This window comes from Ictidomys tridecemlineatus, chromosome 8 (assembly GCF_052094955.1).
Source record: "Ictidomys tridecemlineatus isolate mIctTri1 chromosome 8, mIctTri1.hap1, whole genome shotgun sequence".
Taxonomy (NCBI): domain Eukaryota; kingdom Metazoa; phylum Chordata; class Mammalia; order Rodentia; family Sciuridae; genus Ictidomys; species Ictidomys tridecemlineatus.
Window position 1 is genome coordinate 96,160,140 of NC_135484.1, and position 19,319 is coordinate 96,179,458.

At 35.6% G+C, this 19,319-nt stretch overlaps 1 protein-coding gene across 22 annotated transcripts in view; it reads left to right on the forward strand.

Moving 5' to 3' along the window:
- Positions 1-19,319, forward strand: part of Dst (dystonin) — a 427,642-nt gene that overhangs the window by 320,913 nt on the left and 87,410 nt on the right. For all 22 annotated transcript variants that reach the window (XM_021721801.3, XM_078019848.1, XM_078019847.1 and 19 more), the window contains 11 exons: positions 2,270-2,478; positions 3,113-3,430; positions 3,881-4,047; positions 5,744-5,900; positions 6,786-6,912; positions 9,248-9,310; positions 9,838-10,079; positions 11,002-11,131; positions 13,724-13,923; positions 15,384-15,879; positions 17,060-18,531. In XM_021721801.3, coding sequence (XP_021577476.2) covers positions 2,270-2,478; positions 3,113-3,430; positions 3,881-4,047; positions 5,744-5,900; positions 6,786-6,912; positions 9,248-9,310; positions 9,838-10,079; positions 11,002-11,131; positions 13,724-13,923; positions 15,384-15,879; positions 17,060-18,531 — 3,581 coding nt within the window. The remainder of the gene's footprint in view (positions 1-2,269; positions 2,479-3,112; positions 3,431-3,880; positions 4,048-5,743; positions 5,901-6,785; positions 6,913-9,247; positions 9,311-9,837; positions 10,080-11,001; positions 11,132-13,723; positions 13,924-15,383; positions 15,880-17,059; positions 18,532-19,319) is intronic.

Below are 19,319 nucleotides of genomic sequence, written 5' to 3' on the forward strand. Positions count from 1 at the left end.
TTATAAGGGTATTACAGAGGATATTGAACAGCCAATGGAAGAGATGCACAGAGTGAGGTAGGGGAGAAGGGGTATAGTACTCCCTCGCTCCTCTGGGCAGGTCACTCTCCAGAACTTCCATGTGTTTAGCTATCCTGAAGCTCCCAGAAACCAGTCCTTTTATGTTTTAAAGGAGGCTTTATTAACATAGGTATGACTGATTAGATCCTTGGACATGGATGTCAACTCAGACTTCAGCCCATCTGCCTCCCTGGAGGTCAGAGGGTGGAGGATGCAAGTTTACTCTCAGTCACAAGATCTGTCCCCCTGAGAACCAGCCCCATCCTGAAGCCATCAAGGAGCATCCCACAGGAGTCACCTCATTAGAACAAAAGATGCTTCTCTTACCCAGGAAATTTCAAGAGATTTAGGAGCCCTGTCAAGACACTCCTGTCACCCAGGAAATTATAAAAGTCTTAGGAGCTCTGTGTCAGGAAGTGGGATCAACAAATATCAGAACAAAAGATTGTTCTTGTGTTTCTTATTACTCAGGACATTTTAAGAGCTCAACATCAGGAAGCCATGGTCAGAGATCAAATGTATATTTTTAAATATATCACAATATCACACCTTCCAAAGATTCGGCCTCCAAATTCTATCACTTTGGGGCTTAGGCTTCATTCAACCTGTGCATTTGAGGAGGACATAAATAATCAGTCCATAGCAAACAATAACACTAAAATGTGTTAATTATATAGAAATGCCTGATGGTGTGGGAAATTGCATATCATGGCTAAACAGTCGCTGATGTCACTCATGCTGTTGATGTCCAGGTGTTGCCCAGGTGAGGAGCAGCTCACCTGCAAACCTCAACCTGCAGTTTAGAGTAACTTTGCTCATGGCTTTGAGTTAGGTCTCATGCTGCTTGTTTTGCCTCTTGGTGCCTATGATATGCCTCTTCCCTCCCTGCTCAGCATTCTTACCCCCACCGAAAGGAAGCATCAGATCCAACACTGAGTTTTGGTACTTGGAGCATGACTGTCTCTTGCAGAATGTTAACATTTCTCTCTCTCTCTCTCTTTGTGTGTGTGTGTGTGTTACTGAGGATTGGGCCTTGAGCATGTTAGGAAAGCACTGTACCCACTGAGCTACATCCCCAAGCCCTTAACCTTAACCTCTCAATTCAGTGAAAATTTGTCAAGCTGTTTTCTCACATCTTTAAAACAACCCAAAATAATGTTTTGTTATTTGGATTGTGTTCCATGGACCAAACACAAATGTAACATATTTCATTTATAGAGTTTCAGGTCATGGCTTTTTTCTACTGAAGCATCTATGGTGTTATCAGGTGAAAGCATTCAGAAATAATTAAGATACTTTTTGAATTCTTGGACAATAAGTGATAAATTAAATTCACAATTAAAACAAGATTGTTTTTCCAGAGAGAGAAAAGTGAATACATCAAAGAGCACTATTCTTTGAACTTCTCAATGGCTTACAATGAAATGCTAAAGAGAAGAGCTTTACATTCAAGTGAAAACTAAGCTGGAAGGGTTTTTCTTTTTCTTAAATCTTTCAGCAACTTTAGAATTAAAAGTAAAGATTAGCTCATTGAGTTTGTGATTTCCTCATTTTGTTTGCTATTAAACTTTTAAGTAAAATCCCTTTGTGTATACTTTAGAAGCCTAACTCACCTTTAATTGAATTTTCATTGTTGTTCTGTTTCTTAATTCATTTGCATCTGCCAGTTTTAATGCTTTCTCAGGTTATGAAGAATGACAGGAGCTTAGCACATATGTATGTGTGACAGAGTGAGTGAGAGAGTGATAAATTTTAGATGTAAAGGTTAATTCTTGATGAGTACATGCATCTCTTAAGAATAGTTTTATGACTCTCATTTTTTATCCAAATAGTTATATTAACAGGTATTACCAATTTGAAATGCCAGATTGAGACCTAGTATTTATTTCAGAGATTTGCTTTTCAGATCATTCATCTCTTTTGGACAATTTGAATGTTAATACATCCAAAAATCTCTTTCCTAAAGTAGAGTATACAAATAAAACTTTAAAAATTGTTTTTAACTTTTAATTTTCTACTATATTCTTTTGTTTCTTCATTTTTAAAGATTTTAGACAGTGATCTGATTAAGCACTATGAATTTATCATTTAAACTTTTTCCTTTTCCAGCTTTTGTATGGAAATTTTATGATTCACGTTGGTGTTGTTTTGAAAAGGAATAGGGCAAAGAGAGCTTTGTGGTTAACATTTCCTGCTCTGTTTGAACTAGATGACATTGTTGGGAGATATGATGATCTGTCCAAGTCTGTTAGTGAACGCAATGAAAAACTCCAGATAACCCTGACCCGTTCCCTGAGTGTGCAAGATGGCTTAGATGAAATGCTGGACTGGATGGGAAGTGTGGAAAGTTCTCTGAAAGAACAAGGTCAAGTGCCCTTAAACTCTGCAGCCCTTCAGGATCTCATCAGTAAAAACACTGTAAGTGACAATTTTAAAAAGCAAAAAAAAAAAATTTCATTGATAGTTTAAAAAAACAGTTTTGTAAACTCTAAGGATAGGTAGATTTAACATAAATTTAAGGAAACAGAAGAGGATATGTTCCCTGCATATAATACAGTGTGAAAAGCAGTGCTTGCACAAACTCAAGTGTGTGCAATGATTCTTCTATGATAGAGGATAGAAAGGGCTTCATTTACTTTTTCATGAATACTGCTTATTAGAGAGGGCTTTTACCTAAATTGAGTCCTATCTTGTTTGTCATTGCTTCAGCCAGCTGCACATGAGGTTCATCAGATCAATCTTCTTGTTGTCTAGCTATTTAAAAATTAGGACCATGGCTAATCCCCAGGCTCCATTGGTTCCCAAGGGTTGCTGAATAGCAGCAGCCTCCTGCTTCTTTCGAGCAACCAGCCAGCTGTTCTCCACTCCCCCTTGAAGAGATTTGGGATGGGATTCCTCAGGGGACAAATTAAAGTTGTCATTTAGTTTCAACTAATAACCTTCTTAGTCACAGGTTGTTCAAGCTTATGTTGTTTTGAATAGTAATTTTTAAAACTCTGGCATTTTTTGTAAACATCACTATAAAGCGCATGTAATATTTGGTGTATTTCAGATGTTGGAACAGGATATTGCAGGTCGCCAGAGCAGTATAAATGCCATGAATGAAAAAGTGAAGAAATTTATGGAAACAACAGATCCATCCACTGCTTCCTCACTGCAAGCTAAAATGAAGGACCTATCTGTTCGGTTTTCAGAAGCAAGCCATAAACACAAAGAAAAACTTGCCAAAATGGAGGAGCTGAAAACCAAAGTCGAACTCTTTGAGAACCTCTCAGAAAAGCTCCAGGCATTTTTAGAAACAAAAACTCAGGCTCTTTCTGAGGTAGATGTGCCAGGAAAAGATGTTACTGAATTGTCTCAGTATATGCAGGTATGTCTTCCTTAATAGTCCTGAGACTGAGCAAGGAGATTAATAAGTAAAGCAAACTCATAATTTATTGGCAGAATTATAATTATAAATACAATTATAAATATAAAGTATCATTTTCAATGCTTGTATACTAACAAAAGATTTATATATTCTTCCCTTAAAAGCTACAAATCACATCTTTGCCTTAAAGCCTTTGTCTATCATATAAAAATAAATACCACTTATCATACATATCACAGATATTATAAATATCAGAGTACATTTTAAAATTAAATGAATTTTATTCTCTTTCAAATAGCCTATCTGCATATTATGTTTAGAGTGTTGACCAGGCAGATTTATTCTTCTGTGAAATTCTGAATAAAGCCATTCTGGTCCTGTATATACCACTTAATGGAATTCCCTTTAGGATACAGAAACATCTATATTGGTTATCTAACTATTTTGTAGGAATCAACTTCTGAATTCTTAGAACACAAGAAAGATCTTGAAGTTTTACATAACCTCCTGAAGGAGATATCCAGCCATGGCTTACCAGGTGATAAGGCTCTGGTTTTTGAAAAAACAAATAACTTGTCAAAGAAATTCAAAGAAATGGAGGAAACTATCAAAGAAAAGTAAGTAGCACTTGAAAATTTATTTTATTCTGGTTGATAGTAAGTAGATGAGTTTCTTTTATTTACTTGTGCAGATAACTTAAACAATTTCAAAAACTTAAGAATAAGTAGAGTTATTACCTGTTTTTATATTTTGACTTATTTTTGCTATTAAAATTAAATATATTATTTCTTAAAATGCTTTGGAGGAAAACTCAAATGCTTCCTCCAAAAAAGTGGAAAGCATTATGTATGAAAAATGGTGATGGTAATGGATTACTGAAAAAGATTTAAACTCACTGTAATCCCTCAAGCCTTTGTCAAATAACACATTTTTATTTGCAAAGACAGAAATAACCTGAAAAGATAGCTCATGATTCTTTGCTTTCTGGGCTCAATTCATAAGCTGTGTATAATTTCCATATAGATTTTAATGGCCTTTTTTTTTTCCTTTTTAAATAACAGTTTACTTTTTAAAGAATAGATGAGAGTGACTTAGGTGATTGAGGTAAGAGGATCACAATTCGAGGACAGCCTCAGCAACTTAATGAGACCCTGTCTCCAAAAAACAAAAATAAAACAAAGTAGCTGAGCCATGAGTTCATGAAGAAACAAGAGAATAGAATAAACCTAACTTCAACTACAAAAGCTATACAGTGATAAACCTTGTGACTGAACTTTTGCATTTCTGACCTCATGCTACTTTAGAATACACATCTCCTGTTGCTGAGGTTTATGTGGCAAACCCTCTAAAAGATAGAAAATGGCCATGTCTCTTTCAGAAACTTTTCTTTCTTTCTTTAGAATTCTCCCCTTAAAACTTTTAGGTGCTGTTCATACTACTTACAGAGCTATATTTTCCATCTCCTCATGTTACTTAATTCATACTGCACAGAAAAAGTGTTCTTGGTTTCCTTAGGTAATCTGTAGGTTATTTATTCTTTCAAATGGGTCCAACTTTAAAACCACAGAGCCTTTATTAATTACTCCAGCTGTAGCACATTCTTATCTGGTATTCCACACACTCCCATATGTACACGTGTCATTCCACATGCCAAGTGTCACTGCACTCATAGTTCTTGTGCTGGCTCGTTTGCTCCCTCCCTGGTGCTGAGCATACCGGAAGATCCCTGTAGTTCACTGTGAAGCTTCCTGGGTCTCCATGGGGCCTGGGCCTGTTGGCAATAAGATTCTCTAGTCACTAGCTTTCATCTCAATTTGACACCGAAATCTGATCTTCCAGGAGCACTTGGTTTACCCATCCATTAACGTGATGGTAGTACAGTGTAGAAACCACTAGGTGGTGTGATATTTTCCTCCTGTTGGTGATATTACAACTTCCTTTCTGGTTCTTTGCATGCTGGTGTTAAGCATCATGCAAACTGGACAGATCAAAGCTCGTTGAATCTAATTAATGTTAAAGTTGTTTATGTAGTCTTAGAGTTTATGTAGCATTTGAGAGTGTCTTTACATATGGGTTGCAGATTTCTTGACTGCTCCTATCTATGAATTTTGCCTGAGGAAGAGACAAATAGTTACTTAGCTCGATTTCACTTAGGAAACTTCTTCTCTGGTGTCAAAGTAACAGATTGTGCATGGAAGTTTTTTTTTTTTTAATGTCATGCCCAATATTGAAATAATAATTATTGATTAGTAATTATTCCTTTGGAGTATCTCCTTTTGTGGCTTACATTTTGGTATGATTTTTGTTAACCAGGAAAGAAGCTGTAACTTCTTGTCAAGAACAGCTGGAAGCTTTCCAAGCCCTTGCTAAATCATTGAAGTCTTGGATAAAAGAAACAACAGAACAAGTTCCCATCGTGCAGCCTTCTTTTAGTGCGGAAGATTTAGGAAAATCCCTGGAAGAAACTAAGGTGACTCATTGTCTATAGTACTAATTTTTGTTTGCCTATGTTGGTAATGAAAGATAGTTTCCCTAATCTAAAATCATGTAAGTTGGATCTCTGTATATACTGTATGTTTTAGTTATCTTTGAGAATCATGATATGGGTTTAACTGATCCTTTTGAGGAAGGCTTAACCTTTCAGTTAATAGGCTTAAAAAAAAAAAAAAGATGTTTTAATGAGTTGCTGTTCTAGTTTCCAAGTTTCCTTCTCCCCAAAAATTTCTACTTCATTTTTAAATTTTCATACAACTTCTTATAATAGCAAGTAAAAGATCCTGTTTTTCACTCAGAAATTGAATATCAACCAGTATTCAAAGATATAAGTTATTTGAATTTCCTTTGCAAATAGTATACAAGTCATTAGTCCTCTGACTGAAAGTCATAAAAACTATAACCAGTTAAGACAGTTTTCCTCTCCTAATTTGAGAAAAGTTATGTTTTTGAAAATTCATTGAAATTTTGATGATTAAAACTAATAGTGAAATGGAATTCTGAATTCCCATGTATTTATTTTTATTGTTCTTACTGAATTTCATCTTATAACTTGGCTGGTACCTAGTAGTCTTACACACTGACAGTTGACAGTTATTTTGGAACCAGGCATAGCCTGACTTCCACCATGGCTAGGAGCAGAATGCAGAATAGGCTGTACCTCATTTCCCTCTCACTGCTAACAGTGTTAACAGCTACCTGGGCTGTGGGAACAAAGAGGGATGGTGTCTTTTTCTTCCATTCACAGCCCCACAAATCAGGGCCTGTAGTCATTGCTTTAAGATATGCTTAAGAAATTGAATTATAATGTGCAACTCTGAAGATATTAAAACTGAAAAATAATGTGTTTTTATATCTCAAGAAATTACAAGAAAAGTGGAATTTAAAATCACCTGAGATTCAGAAAGTAAATAACAGTGGGATCTCACTATGTAACCTTATAAGTGCTGTGACTACCCCTGCGAAAGCAATAGCAGCAGTTAAATCAGGTATGTACTTTATTTAAGGCAAAAACTGTAAGAATTGGAGCCACTCATGTTAATTTTATTTGTATGTTATTTTAAGTGAATGCACAGATTAGTAAATCAGCTAAAAGTTACTGATTAGTAGTTTGTCCTTTGTTAGTCCTTTGGCTGCCTCTCCAAAACAAAAACATTTCCCAAATTTACCACAGGAAAACAAATGTAAGCAAATAGAAATATTTGGAAAGATTATCTGAATCTTAGCTTTTGTCCATTTAAAAACATAATCATAAATATGATACAAATGACATAAATACAAAGTGAAAGTGGCAAGATAGGAGGCATCTGTAAACACACCAAAACCTGTCATGGAAAAGTAGCTGTAATAATCAATCTCAAATTCCTCTCATGTTTCATTTTATTAAAAGATACAAATGAAATGTATTCAAATTAATATGTTAGAATAAGAAGCATTATACTGTGGGGCCAGGTAAAATTCATTTTTTTGTTTTTACCTTAATTAAATGGAAATATTGAAATTCTATTTGAGGTATTTCTATTCTCATTATAATATTTAATTAAACAATTCTAATTACCTATGAAGGAAGTGAGGAGAGGAAACATGCTTTTTTCTGTAGAGTGGACTGCTCTTATTTATTCCTATTCACTTTATTCTGTACAGTGTTTTCAAAGCCAACATATCAGAATTACAGTTTGGTCATGGTGAGCCCCTCTCCTCAACAGAAGGGGAGAGTCATGTGTAAATATTTGCTGTAAAATCAATCTAAGTGAGTTGTGGGTATAGTTTTTAAAACATACTCTACTGAGATTTGAAAATCCAAAAATAGAAGGTAAATCTCTAACCTTATTCTGAGTTTCTGGGTCCCCTCTGTGGTCTATCTAGCCTGGCCAGACCTCCAGCTGTCCCTATTGTGATACCGATGTTCCAGCTGGGCCTTTCTCAACCAACCATTTATTCCACTCTATTAATTCCATTTCAGGGAAAACCCATATTATATGTAGTGAGATGATCTCTCCTTTCTTTACTAATCAGATTTCCTGAAATGTCAACGTGTTGTTTTGTCTTGTTTTAAAGAAAAGGAATCCTGTTGTGTATTAACTATTTTAGTTCCTTGTGTCCCCTTTCCATTTGTAATAGATACACAATATCTTTATTTGTTTTGACTTTAGGTAAGTAGCAGCCATAATAGGAATTAATGTTGAGCAGCTATAGGATGTTTTCATTTCCATCTGAAATTCGGTTGTGTGTGAGATTTTTTTTTCTTTTTTAAAGAACCAAACTTAAATTCAGATGTTTAAGTATTTGTTTAGACTTGTTCTCATGTGGTTGATTTGGGAAATGCATTTGTGTTTTGGATAGGCAGCCAATGGACGCTTGCATGAGAAAGTTTAATTGATTTTTTAAAAATATTCTGATTATGAGGAAAGGTACCAATGCTATATGGTTATATAATAAAAGAGAAATACTAGTTACTGCTCACTGAGTAGTTCCTGTTTGCTAGGCAATGGGTTAACAATCTTTAGTTCCCATAGTGGTCTTTCAAGTGAGGTCTTATTGCTCTCATCAGTTTGGTTGACTAGTTTGTCCAAACACATATGGCCTATCATTAGTGGGGCTGGGATTTAAATTTAGGTGGGTCGTACACCCAGCCCTAGCACTCCAACCATTGCGCTTTCTCTGTGTTGACTTTATGTGGATTGAGTAACAGGGTTTATGTTTTGTTTTGACTTTTGACTTTTCTCTCATGTCTTTTTCAATCATTCTGCCTCCATTAAGCCCATGATTACCCCATGCAACTGCACCAGACAGTTTTCAGTCCTTCAGTAAGGTGGACATTCTGGCCAGTTATTTATGCTTCGACATAGGTATATACTGAGCACCTTCTGAACTTCAGCAATTTGTCATTAATGTAACTTGAGCCATAAAGAAACTTTATCACAATTTGCTATGAAGTAATATTTAATGATTGATTTGTATAGTTTAAAGGGGCTAAAACTCTGTGGTGTTTAAGATGCTCATGTTGCTACTTTAAGAATGAATTTTAGGGCTGAGGATATGATCGAGAGTTTGCCTAGTATATGCAAGACCATGGTTTGATTCCCAGTACCCCAAAACAACAAATTTTATGTGAAGATGAGTATTTAAATATTGGACCTTTGCTGGGTTTTGAATTCATTTTTGAATAGTAATAACATTTAAAAATGATCATCACTTATGGGGTTTGATTTAATGTCATGTATTATTAATGTATAGTAGTAGGTACACTTATTACATTATTATTGTGTAATATAATTAATGTGTAAGAAATCTATGATTACCTCAGTGTTTATATTTGTGCAGGTGGAGTAATAATAAATGGTGAAGGAACAGACACAAATACTCAAGACATTTTGGCAAATAAAGGTAAATAGTAATTTTAAAAGGTTATTGAGTAACATAACTTGGTATTTTTTGACAGACTAAATCTTAGAGGAAAACAATTGTCATATTGAAATTTCAAACTTTATTTAAATGGTATTTAAATAGTAGTTACAATTTCTATAAATATCATATTTGCACAATTTGCTATTAACATAGTATTTGGTTTGACACTTGGTTTTATTTCCTTCTTTTTGGTTAATTTGAGATATTTTGTCACTTAGAATAACATTATTTGAACCAATTTATTGAGTTGGTGCCTGATGAATACATTTTATGATTTGAGTCTTTTGTTCCTTTTTGTTCCTTTTGTTCACTTATATTATACAATATGTCATGAAATAGCATTATAAAGTGATCTAGCCTTTTAGTTCTAAAAGATCTATGGTTTAGCATAGCAAGCTTCAGAGTGACAAAATAGAAGGAAATACTGTATAAAACAAATTCTGTTTCTAAACCTCTTCTCCAATGTTCTGAATATATATCAGTATATTTTTTTTCTTTCCTCCTAGGTTTAACATCCATTAAAAAGGACATGACTGACATAAGTCATGGTTATGAAGATCTTGGCCTCTTACTCAAGGACAAAATAACTGAATTGAATTCTAAACTCTCCAAATTGCAAAAGGCTCAGGAAGAATCAAGTTCAATGATGCAGTGGTTGGAGAAAATGAACAAAACTGCAAAAAAATGGCATCATACCCCAACACCTACAGACACTGAAGCTGTGAAGACTCAGGTTGAACAGAATAAGGTATATTATTCTGAAGCTATGGAATAGAGTGGATTTATGTTTGGAACTGAGCCTTGGGGGTCAGGAGCTTTATTATTTTTTCTAGATCTACAGTTTAACAGTTTTGCTCAATGGACCTTTCCCTAGAGACTGATAATAGTCACATTTTCTGCACTTTAGTATTATGAAGATTGAGTACCTGAATGTGGCTTGGTGGTTAAGTGCCCCTCAGTACAATCCCTAGTACCAAAAAAAAAAAAAAAAAAGAAGAGTATCCTGTTGGGTATTAGTAAATTTTGTCACCTTTAAATGAGTTTAAATCTTGGTTATTAACCAAACAACTGTTGAAAAATATTTAGTTAAGGGCTAAGTATACTAGGGATCTGTTGTGTCTAGTATAGATTTGGGCAGCTAATGTCTCCCTTTCTAGTGGATGGTATTCGCAGCTATCCAGACTGGGGAAATGATTTTCCATGGTGAAAATGATGGCAAAAAATTCTACAGATTATTAATCTATATTTGAACTGGATAATGGGTTTGTCCAAAAAGATGCTTATCTCCCAGTAGATGTTCAAATTCTGGCAGCCTTTATCAAAGCTGATTTTCTTATTAATTATGATCTTACTGATGTCATCTTGCTTTTTTTCCATGGTGGTTTGTTTGAGAATATGAAATTCTTCCTCAGTAACGGGGGACGAGAGTCATTATCTCCATGGTTATAGTGTTCCTCTGTGGGATTCCTTTATCCCAGAGTTGAAGACTAGCAGAGAGGAAGAAAGGAAAATAATTAACTGCTGCATCCAGGCCCTCACCCACTTGAGCATTTAACAGTGGATTTTTTCCTCTTTTCGTCATGTTAGAGGGAAAAAAGTTCTATCATAATTGTGTTTTTGTCTTTTGATGTTGACATACTTTAATGTAGTTACTTTTTTTTCCTTGTTAGTCATTTGAGGCAGAACTAAAGCAAAATGTAAACAAAGTACAGGAGTTGAAAGACAAATTGACGGAATTGTTGGAGGAGAATCCAGATACTCCTGAGGCCCCCAAATGGAAACAGATGTTGACAGAAATAGGTATGTTATACAATTTAGAGCAAATCCATGAACAGAAGCTCAAACATTTTTTTAAAATTATCATCTTTATCAGAAAACATCCAATAGCCTCACTTATTTTTGGATTTTCTTTAATGTTTTGGAATCCATTTTTGCATATTTAAAAGTGTCCTTTTATATTTTTTTCTGAGGATTGGCATATAAGTATTTTATGAAGAAAATAGACACATGTACTAATAAAATGCCATGCATTTGAATAATATTGTTTTCATGAATGTTTTTTCTTGTTAGTAGTTTTTGTAACCTTTATGCTTTTTTATCATTTTATGCTTTATTATATTTTACTTTACATGTTCCTTTTGTTCATTTATTTGAAAAAGGTGGGCTCGGATCTCTTCCTAGGGTTAATTCTGGGACTCCTGCAGCCCTGTACTACATGCTTTTCTTCTCTCCCCCAAACAATATCAAAAAGTACTTTGCTACAGAAGGCTGATGATTTTCATTCTTTACTCACAGTTATCTTCCTACATCCTGTCCCTGTAAAAACTACTGCTTATAGATGCAGAATTTTCTTCACAAGCTTCATGTCTTATCATGATGATGTTGAAAATTGAATGTAAGGGCTGGGGTTGTGGCTCAGTGGCAGAGTATTTGCCTTGCACATGTGAGGCACTGGGTTTGATCCTCAGCACCACATATAAATGAATAAACAAGATATATATATATATACACACACACACACACACACACACACACACACACACACAGATATATAAAATTGAATGTAAGACAAGGATAATATTTGTTCCTACATACTATTGTTTGGAGAATTCAATAAGTTAATGTATGTACAGCTCAGAGGAAAGTACCTGGCACATAGTAAGTGCTATTAAGTTATATCATCAATTATTACAATAAGTACTCTACTTTGACATGTCCCATTATATTTATCTAAGTATTATCCTTTCTTTAGAATCAGATATACTGTGATAGATTTAGAAACCTATAAATATTTTTTAGCTTGAAAAAAGTTAACCCTAAGAGATCTCAGTTAATAGGTATGTGTAATCCAGCTAAAGAGACCCCTGTTGCATTGTAGCCAGTTTGCTCCTAATTTACTGCCTTCCCTGGGATATCAGAATTACTTGGGTAGAGTATTATCAAGACATTTTAGAATGGAAGTGGAAGTGGGAGTGTGGAGTGTGTATTTCAAAAACACTTATTGATGTTTTTATTTCTCTACCATTTTTTAAATTGCCTTCTTTTGTTGTCAGATTGTGTTTGGAACACACCATGTAGAATTATATAGACAAGGATTCAGGGATTGTGTTCTATTAAAATCAGCCCATTAGTATATTATGGTAAATGAAAAAAAAATCTCTAAAATCAACTAGTCACAACCCATCAATAAATGTTTATGGAGCAACATGTGCAAGGTTAGGTTGGTGGATTCACCTCAGTTGAACTCCCTAGGATCAGTAGACTAGAGCCAGATTGGGAGAAGCCCTGAATGTCAGGGAAAAAATCTTCAGATTTTATCATCTGGGTGGTAGGAATTTAAGTATTGAAGGATTTGAACAGGTAATGGACAGGCAAGTGCCATGTTCAAAAATTAGTATATTGTTATAAGGGAAAGTATTTTAAAACACATGGATTGCAGGTGAGAAGCACTAAGAGTACGATACCATTAAAAAGATTGATTAGCTTGGGTCCAGTGGAATCCACACTAGGAACAGCACCACCCTTGGGACTTGTTAGAAATGCAGACTATCAGACCCCAAACCTACTGCAGAAACCCTGGAGGTGCCCCTGCCCCCACATCTGTGTTTATTATCCCCCACTACTAGGTGATTCTAATGCAGCTCAAGTTTAAGCAACACTGGTGTTCACAAAATATGTTAAAAACCAAAATGGAGTACACCACTGGAAATGTAAAGGAGGAATGGAAAGCATTTTTGATCAATAAGTTTGGAGGTCATAAAAGAACATTCTGAATTATTACATCCCAGCAACCTGGGAGAGATAACAGCCTTTGAAAGAAATCTAAAAGTCAGAACTATCCTCCAGTTTTGAGAGGAGTAAAATGAATTTTATGTTTTAATGTTGAGTTTAAAGAGTTGGTGAGATTTTTCTATTGGAACTTTCCAGCAGCTGGTTATTAATGAGTGATTTGAATAGGAGAGAATGATTGGGGATAGATGCACATTTGGCAGCCACTTGCCTATAAAGGATACTTGAAGATTTGATACTTCAAAAAAGAAAATTAATGTTTATTGTGCTAGTAGTTGAATAAACAGATTGAATGATTTCTCGTAGAATGAAAGCTCTCAGGATCCTGTTGGCTTTAAGGAATATTCCACATTCCATATTATCTTTTAAAATGAGATTCAGTTCTTTTTATTATACTTCCATTGATATGCAGCCACCAGGTCCATAAAATCTGTGTCACTGAATACACTTAATTTTTTTTAGGCTAGACCTTCAATTAGCTAAATAAGGAGAATTATAAGAAAGGAACTATGCCAAATTTATATTTTGAAAAATATCAAACAGTTTTCTTATAATTGCATTAAATATATAAAAACCAATACCAGTTCATCCTTTTTCTTTTAGATTCTAAGTGGCAAGAACTCAACCAATTAACAGTTGATAGACAACAAAAATTGGAAGAATCCTCCAATAATCTAACCCAATTCCAGACCTTAGAGGCTCACTTAAAACAGTGGCTTATGGAGAAAGAACTGATGGTCAGTGTTCTTGGGCCCTTATCAATTGACCCAAATATGCTGAACACACAAAAGCAGCAGGTGCAGGTGAGTATTAACTAATATCCCAGCTCAGGCATAGCACCTTGACTTAACAAGACAAATGCTTTCATTATAAACATGTTAGCTTTGGGCAATATGTGCTTTAACTGCTTTGGAGTGTCTTTGTAATATTTCAGATGCTCCTGAGACACCATCCTAAGATTAGTGGAAACTCCCCCCAAAGCTATGATTTTTAGAGAATGGCAGCTATAAGGCATCCCATCATATGCTCCCTGAGCCCATGAGTGGACCAAGCCCCCCTGATTATTTCAGTCATATTGTGGTTGGTTCAGACCCTGTTAAAAAAGGCCTTCTCTGAAGTATTAATGTGCTTCTTTAATATTTTTTGAGAAGCTAGTTATAATTTTATTGTTTAGAAATTACTCCTTTGAGGTTTTATTCATTTTGATTGTGGTAGCAGATAATGAAACTTGTAAAACTCATGCAGTATGGTCCTGAGGGGGAGAGAGACAGAATAAGAAGGGGACAGGGAGTCAGGGAAGCAGAGAGGGAACTTGAAACCTGTGTGTTAGGCTAGTCTAATTACAAAGTAGAAAAATCCACAAGCAGGAGTGGGGAATCTACAAAGTCAGACATAAATAGCAGAAGCTCCATTGTGATTCCAGTTAGATTTCTTCAACTGTGATCAGTGGCTTGAGAAAAGGGAGGTGATTACATGAGCTGAAAATACTAATAAGTCTTGGTAGTTTGGGTCACATGATCTAGTTCATATCTGTTCATAATCAAACATAAAACAAAAGATAAAAATGAATATCAGGGGGAAATATTTGTTTCTAGTCAGTTTCCCAGAGATGGATAAATAGAGATTAATGTACAATAAAAGGTAGGTAAATATACTAAAAGAAAAAAATTCTGGGGTCATTCATTTTATAATGTCATGTTGAACCTCTGTCTCCTGAGCAATTTGATTTTCTAACATTATTATAATAGACTGTAAATAATAAATCTTTAGTTTAAAAAAATTATAAATTGTAAATCAGTGCATCATGAGCATGACACACAATTATAATTGCACATGTTCTCTAATGTGGAATGCTATTGAATATTTCATAAATTAGGCAAAGAAAAACATGAATAGGAAAAGATGAATGTGGTGGTCATGTGACATGAACTCGTTCTTGGCAGTGTTTCTTTCTGTGTGTGAAAACTTGAACATGTACTTTTTTGTTCATTTTTGCCCAGGCTACCAAAAGTATTTATGTTATTCTTCCCCTTTGGGAGATGTGATGATTTTAGATGAAGCTATCTCTGTGAAATATCATGACTGTAGGAATTAGTATAAGATAACTGCACTGCCCTTCAAATAAAAGCTAGGAAAGCAATACTAGGAAACAAACAAAAACTAGATGAATTGGTACCATATCTTCTTCTTCGAATGTTCAAAACTCTGTCTTCTATAATCAATTATACAGTAGTTTGTATTTATTTACCCTTATTTACCTTAGATTCTGCTGCAAGAATTCGATACCCGGAAGCCTCAGTATGAACAGCTAACAACATCTGGTCAAGGCATTCTGAGCAGACCTGGAGAAGACCCTTCTTTACATGGGATTGTGAAAGAGCAATTGGCAGCTGTGACCCAAAAGTGGGATGGCTTGACAGGACAATTGAGTGACAGATGTGACTGGATTGACCAGGCCATTGTCAAAAGCACTCAGTATCAGGGCCTGCTAAGAAGCCTTTCTGATAAGCTGAGTGAGCTGGATGACAGACTCACCAGCAGTGTGGTGGTGAACACGCTTCCTGATGCCATGAACCAGCAGCTGGAAACAGCTCAAAACCTGAAGCAGGAAATAAAGCAAGAAACAAAGCAGATAAAATTTGCTCAGGCACTCTGTGAGGACCTGTCAGCACTGGTTAAAGAAGAGTACTTGAAAGCAGAACTCAGTAGGCAACTGGAAGGCATCTTAAAATCATTTAAGGATATTGAACAAAAAGCAGGTTTGTCTGTCTTCTCTTATGATACATGTATTTCCTGGACAGAAATGAATATCAGATACTGCTGTTTCCAAGCTGTTGCCAATAATCCAGGACCTTAAAGAGCCCCTGCCTCATTGAGCATGAGTGAAGGGGTGGTTGAGCATAGAAGTGCAGAGAATAGTTTAAGGGTCAGGCAATTCCATTCCCATCAAAAAAATTAGCAAAACTCACTTAATGAAGGCTCATTGATCTGTGGTATCCCAAATTGGTTTTTAAAAGATGTAAACATTTTTGCTGTGTGATATTGTCTTATTTCACCCGGGGGAAAAAAATAGATGAATGTTTTTCAAAAGGTTTTGTGTCATTTTCTTATTTACTATTACTTTTCTGATTCTGCCACAGAAAACTTTTCTAGAGAAATTTCTCTTATTTCCCTGTTCTCCTCTCTCACCTACTGCAGCACTAATTCTGTGGCAGCTGTGCTAGTATTTGTCAGAGACACCATAGTGTGCTGTTGGAGTTCAGGAGGGTCTTTCCAAGGAAGGACAAACTTTTTTGCTATGTTTATTTTTGTTGGAAAATAGTACTATACCTTGCACTTGGTAAATGCTCAATTTATGTTTTTTTAATTATTGAATGTGTTTATTGATTACAGCAATCATTTCACATTAAACTTTATTCAATATGGAGACAGCATAATGTAACCCATAGAGACCACATGAGTTTATATCCTGACTTAACCACTTCAGAGCTGGAAAATCTTGGGCAAATAATTAAACCTCCACAATATGTAAAAGCCATAGATATGAAACAGTCATTGCAAAGAAGTGTTTTATTATTAACATAATCTAGACCTTGGCAGTTATCTCCTCCCTATTCTGGAATGTAGATGATACTGGCAAAGCAGACCGTGTGCAGTGTGACCACACCATGCAGTTTGATGCATTTGTACTTCCCAAATCAAGGCTTTTCTCCTCTTATCTGCCTTCTGCTTCTTGCCAATGATCCTTTTTCTTATTGTTGTATTTACCTCTTACTTCTTCTTTCCCTCTGTCAGTAAGTTCACTTGTAATTCTTGTAGTCAGTGCTAGAAGTCCTTGCTTTTAGACATCTCTGCATATTAATTTGAAGATTTTTTTACTGACTTTTCATAGATTGACACTTTGATGTAAAATAAACATGTCTGTGATTTTGCTTTCAGAGAATCATGTCCAGCACCTGCAGTCAGCCTGTGCAAGCTCTCATCAATTTCAGCAAATGTCTAGAGATTTTCAGATTTGGCTGGATACAAAGAAAGAAGAGCAAAACAAGTGTCATCCAATATCAGCCAAACTTGATGTCTTGGAGACATTAATTAAAGATCAGAAAGACTTCAGTAAAACTTTGACTGCTCAGTCTAATATCTATGAAAAAACCATTGCAGAAGGTGAAAATTTGTTACTAAAAACACACGGGTCTGAAAAGGCAGCCTTACAGTTACAGCTTAACACTATTAAAACTGATTGGGATGGATTTAATAAGCAGGTGAAAGAAAGAGAAGACAAGTTAAAAGATTCATTGGAAAAAGCCCTCAAGTACAAAGAGCACGTAGAAACTCTCCGGCCATGGATTGATAAATGTCAAAACAAGCTGGAGGAAGTAAAATTTTGCTTGGATCCTGCTGAAACAGAGAATTCTATTGCCAAATTAAAGTCTCTGCAGAAGGAAATGGACCAACACTTTGGTATGGTGGAATTACTGAACAACACAGCCAATAGTTTGCTCAGTGTTTGTGAGGTAGATAAAGAGGTTGTTACAGATGAGAATAAATCATTGATCCAGAAGGTGGACATGGTCACTGAACAACTTCACAGTAAGAAATTCTCCCTGGAGAACATGGCCCAGAAGTTTAAGGAATTTCAAGAATCTTCCAAAGAAGCTAAAAGGCAGCTTCAGTATGCAAAGGAGCAGCTGGATGTCCATGACTCCCTGGGACCCCAGGCTCACAGTAACAAATATCTGACCATGTTGCAGACTCAGCAGAAATCACTTCAGACTTTGAAGCATCAGGTGGATGTGGTCAAAAGGCTTGCACAGGACCTTGTAGTAGAAGCCTCAGACTCAAAGGGAGTCTCTGATGTTTTATTACAAGTAGAAACCTTAGCTCAAGAGCATAATACACTAAGTCAGCAGGTTGATGAGAAGTGTTCATTCTTGGAAACCAAGCTTCAGGGCATAGGGCATTTTCAGAACACCATCCGAGAGATGTTTTCCCAGTTTGCAGAATTTGATGATGAACTGGATGGCATGGCTCCAGTGGGGAGAGATGTGGAAACATTGCAAAAGCAAAAGGAGGGCATAAAATCCTTTCTGAAGAAACTAGAAGCCCTCATAGCAAACAATGACAATGCTAATAAAACCTGCAAGATGATGCTAGCCACAGAAGAAACCTCTCCTGACCTTGTTGGAGCCAAAAGGGACTTGGAGGCCTTAAGCAAACGGTGCAACAAGTTACTGGACCGAGCTCAAGCCAGAGAAGAGCAGGTTGAAGGGACAATTGAGCGTCTCGAAGAATTCTACAGCAAATTGAACAACTTTTCTACTTTGCTTCAGAAGGCTGAAGAACATGAAGAGTCACAAGGTCCCGTTGGTATGGAAACAGAGACAATTAATCAGCAACTTAATGTATTCAAGGTAGGGAGTTCTTCATTCTTACTGAATGTTTTTATTATTAAGATAAGTTTATAATTGGCATAGAAAGGTGATTACATATTATTTAGAATCTTCAAGAATGACTATAATACAGTGTTTGAGCATATGTCAGGATAATATTCAGATGCATGGGGCAGTTCCAAGCCTACTGGGGATTTGGACATGGAGGTCAGAAGGTGCCAGAGAAAGTTCTAAATAAGCCAGAAACTGATGTGGAGTCCATTTCTGATGTCATTCACAACTGACATTTGTAGTTACCAGAGCTGCATTTTGAACTCGGTACATTTTTCTTCAGTGGTGAATTATAGTCTTTTCCTTTTCTTTTCTCTTGTCATTCTTCTTAATTTCTTCTTCAAACTTTTTTCCCTCTTAAAGTTCATATTTTTAACAGACAATTTGGCATTTCATGTTGTAATCCTGGTTTCATAAAACAAAGATCTTGGGGGTTCGTGCCTCAGAGGATTAGGTGTGAATTATTTTCATTGAACTCTACATAAGCTCCTCAGACCAAGAAATGCCTACCACTTGACCAGTGATCCTTAATGAATAGAACATTAGATTAAAATAGTAGCCCAGTTTCAGTGTCATTGAATTTGGCCTCCTTTGTTACAGATCAGAAGTCATATATTGCTTTCTGTGTCCTATATATTAATAATTTGCTACAGGGGTATGATATAAACCTTCACAGTTGTTATGGGTCCTGGTTCTGATCTTGAGATGTGTTTTACTTTCTAGTAAATATGTATTGCATCATTAGCACAGAGAATAAA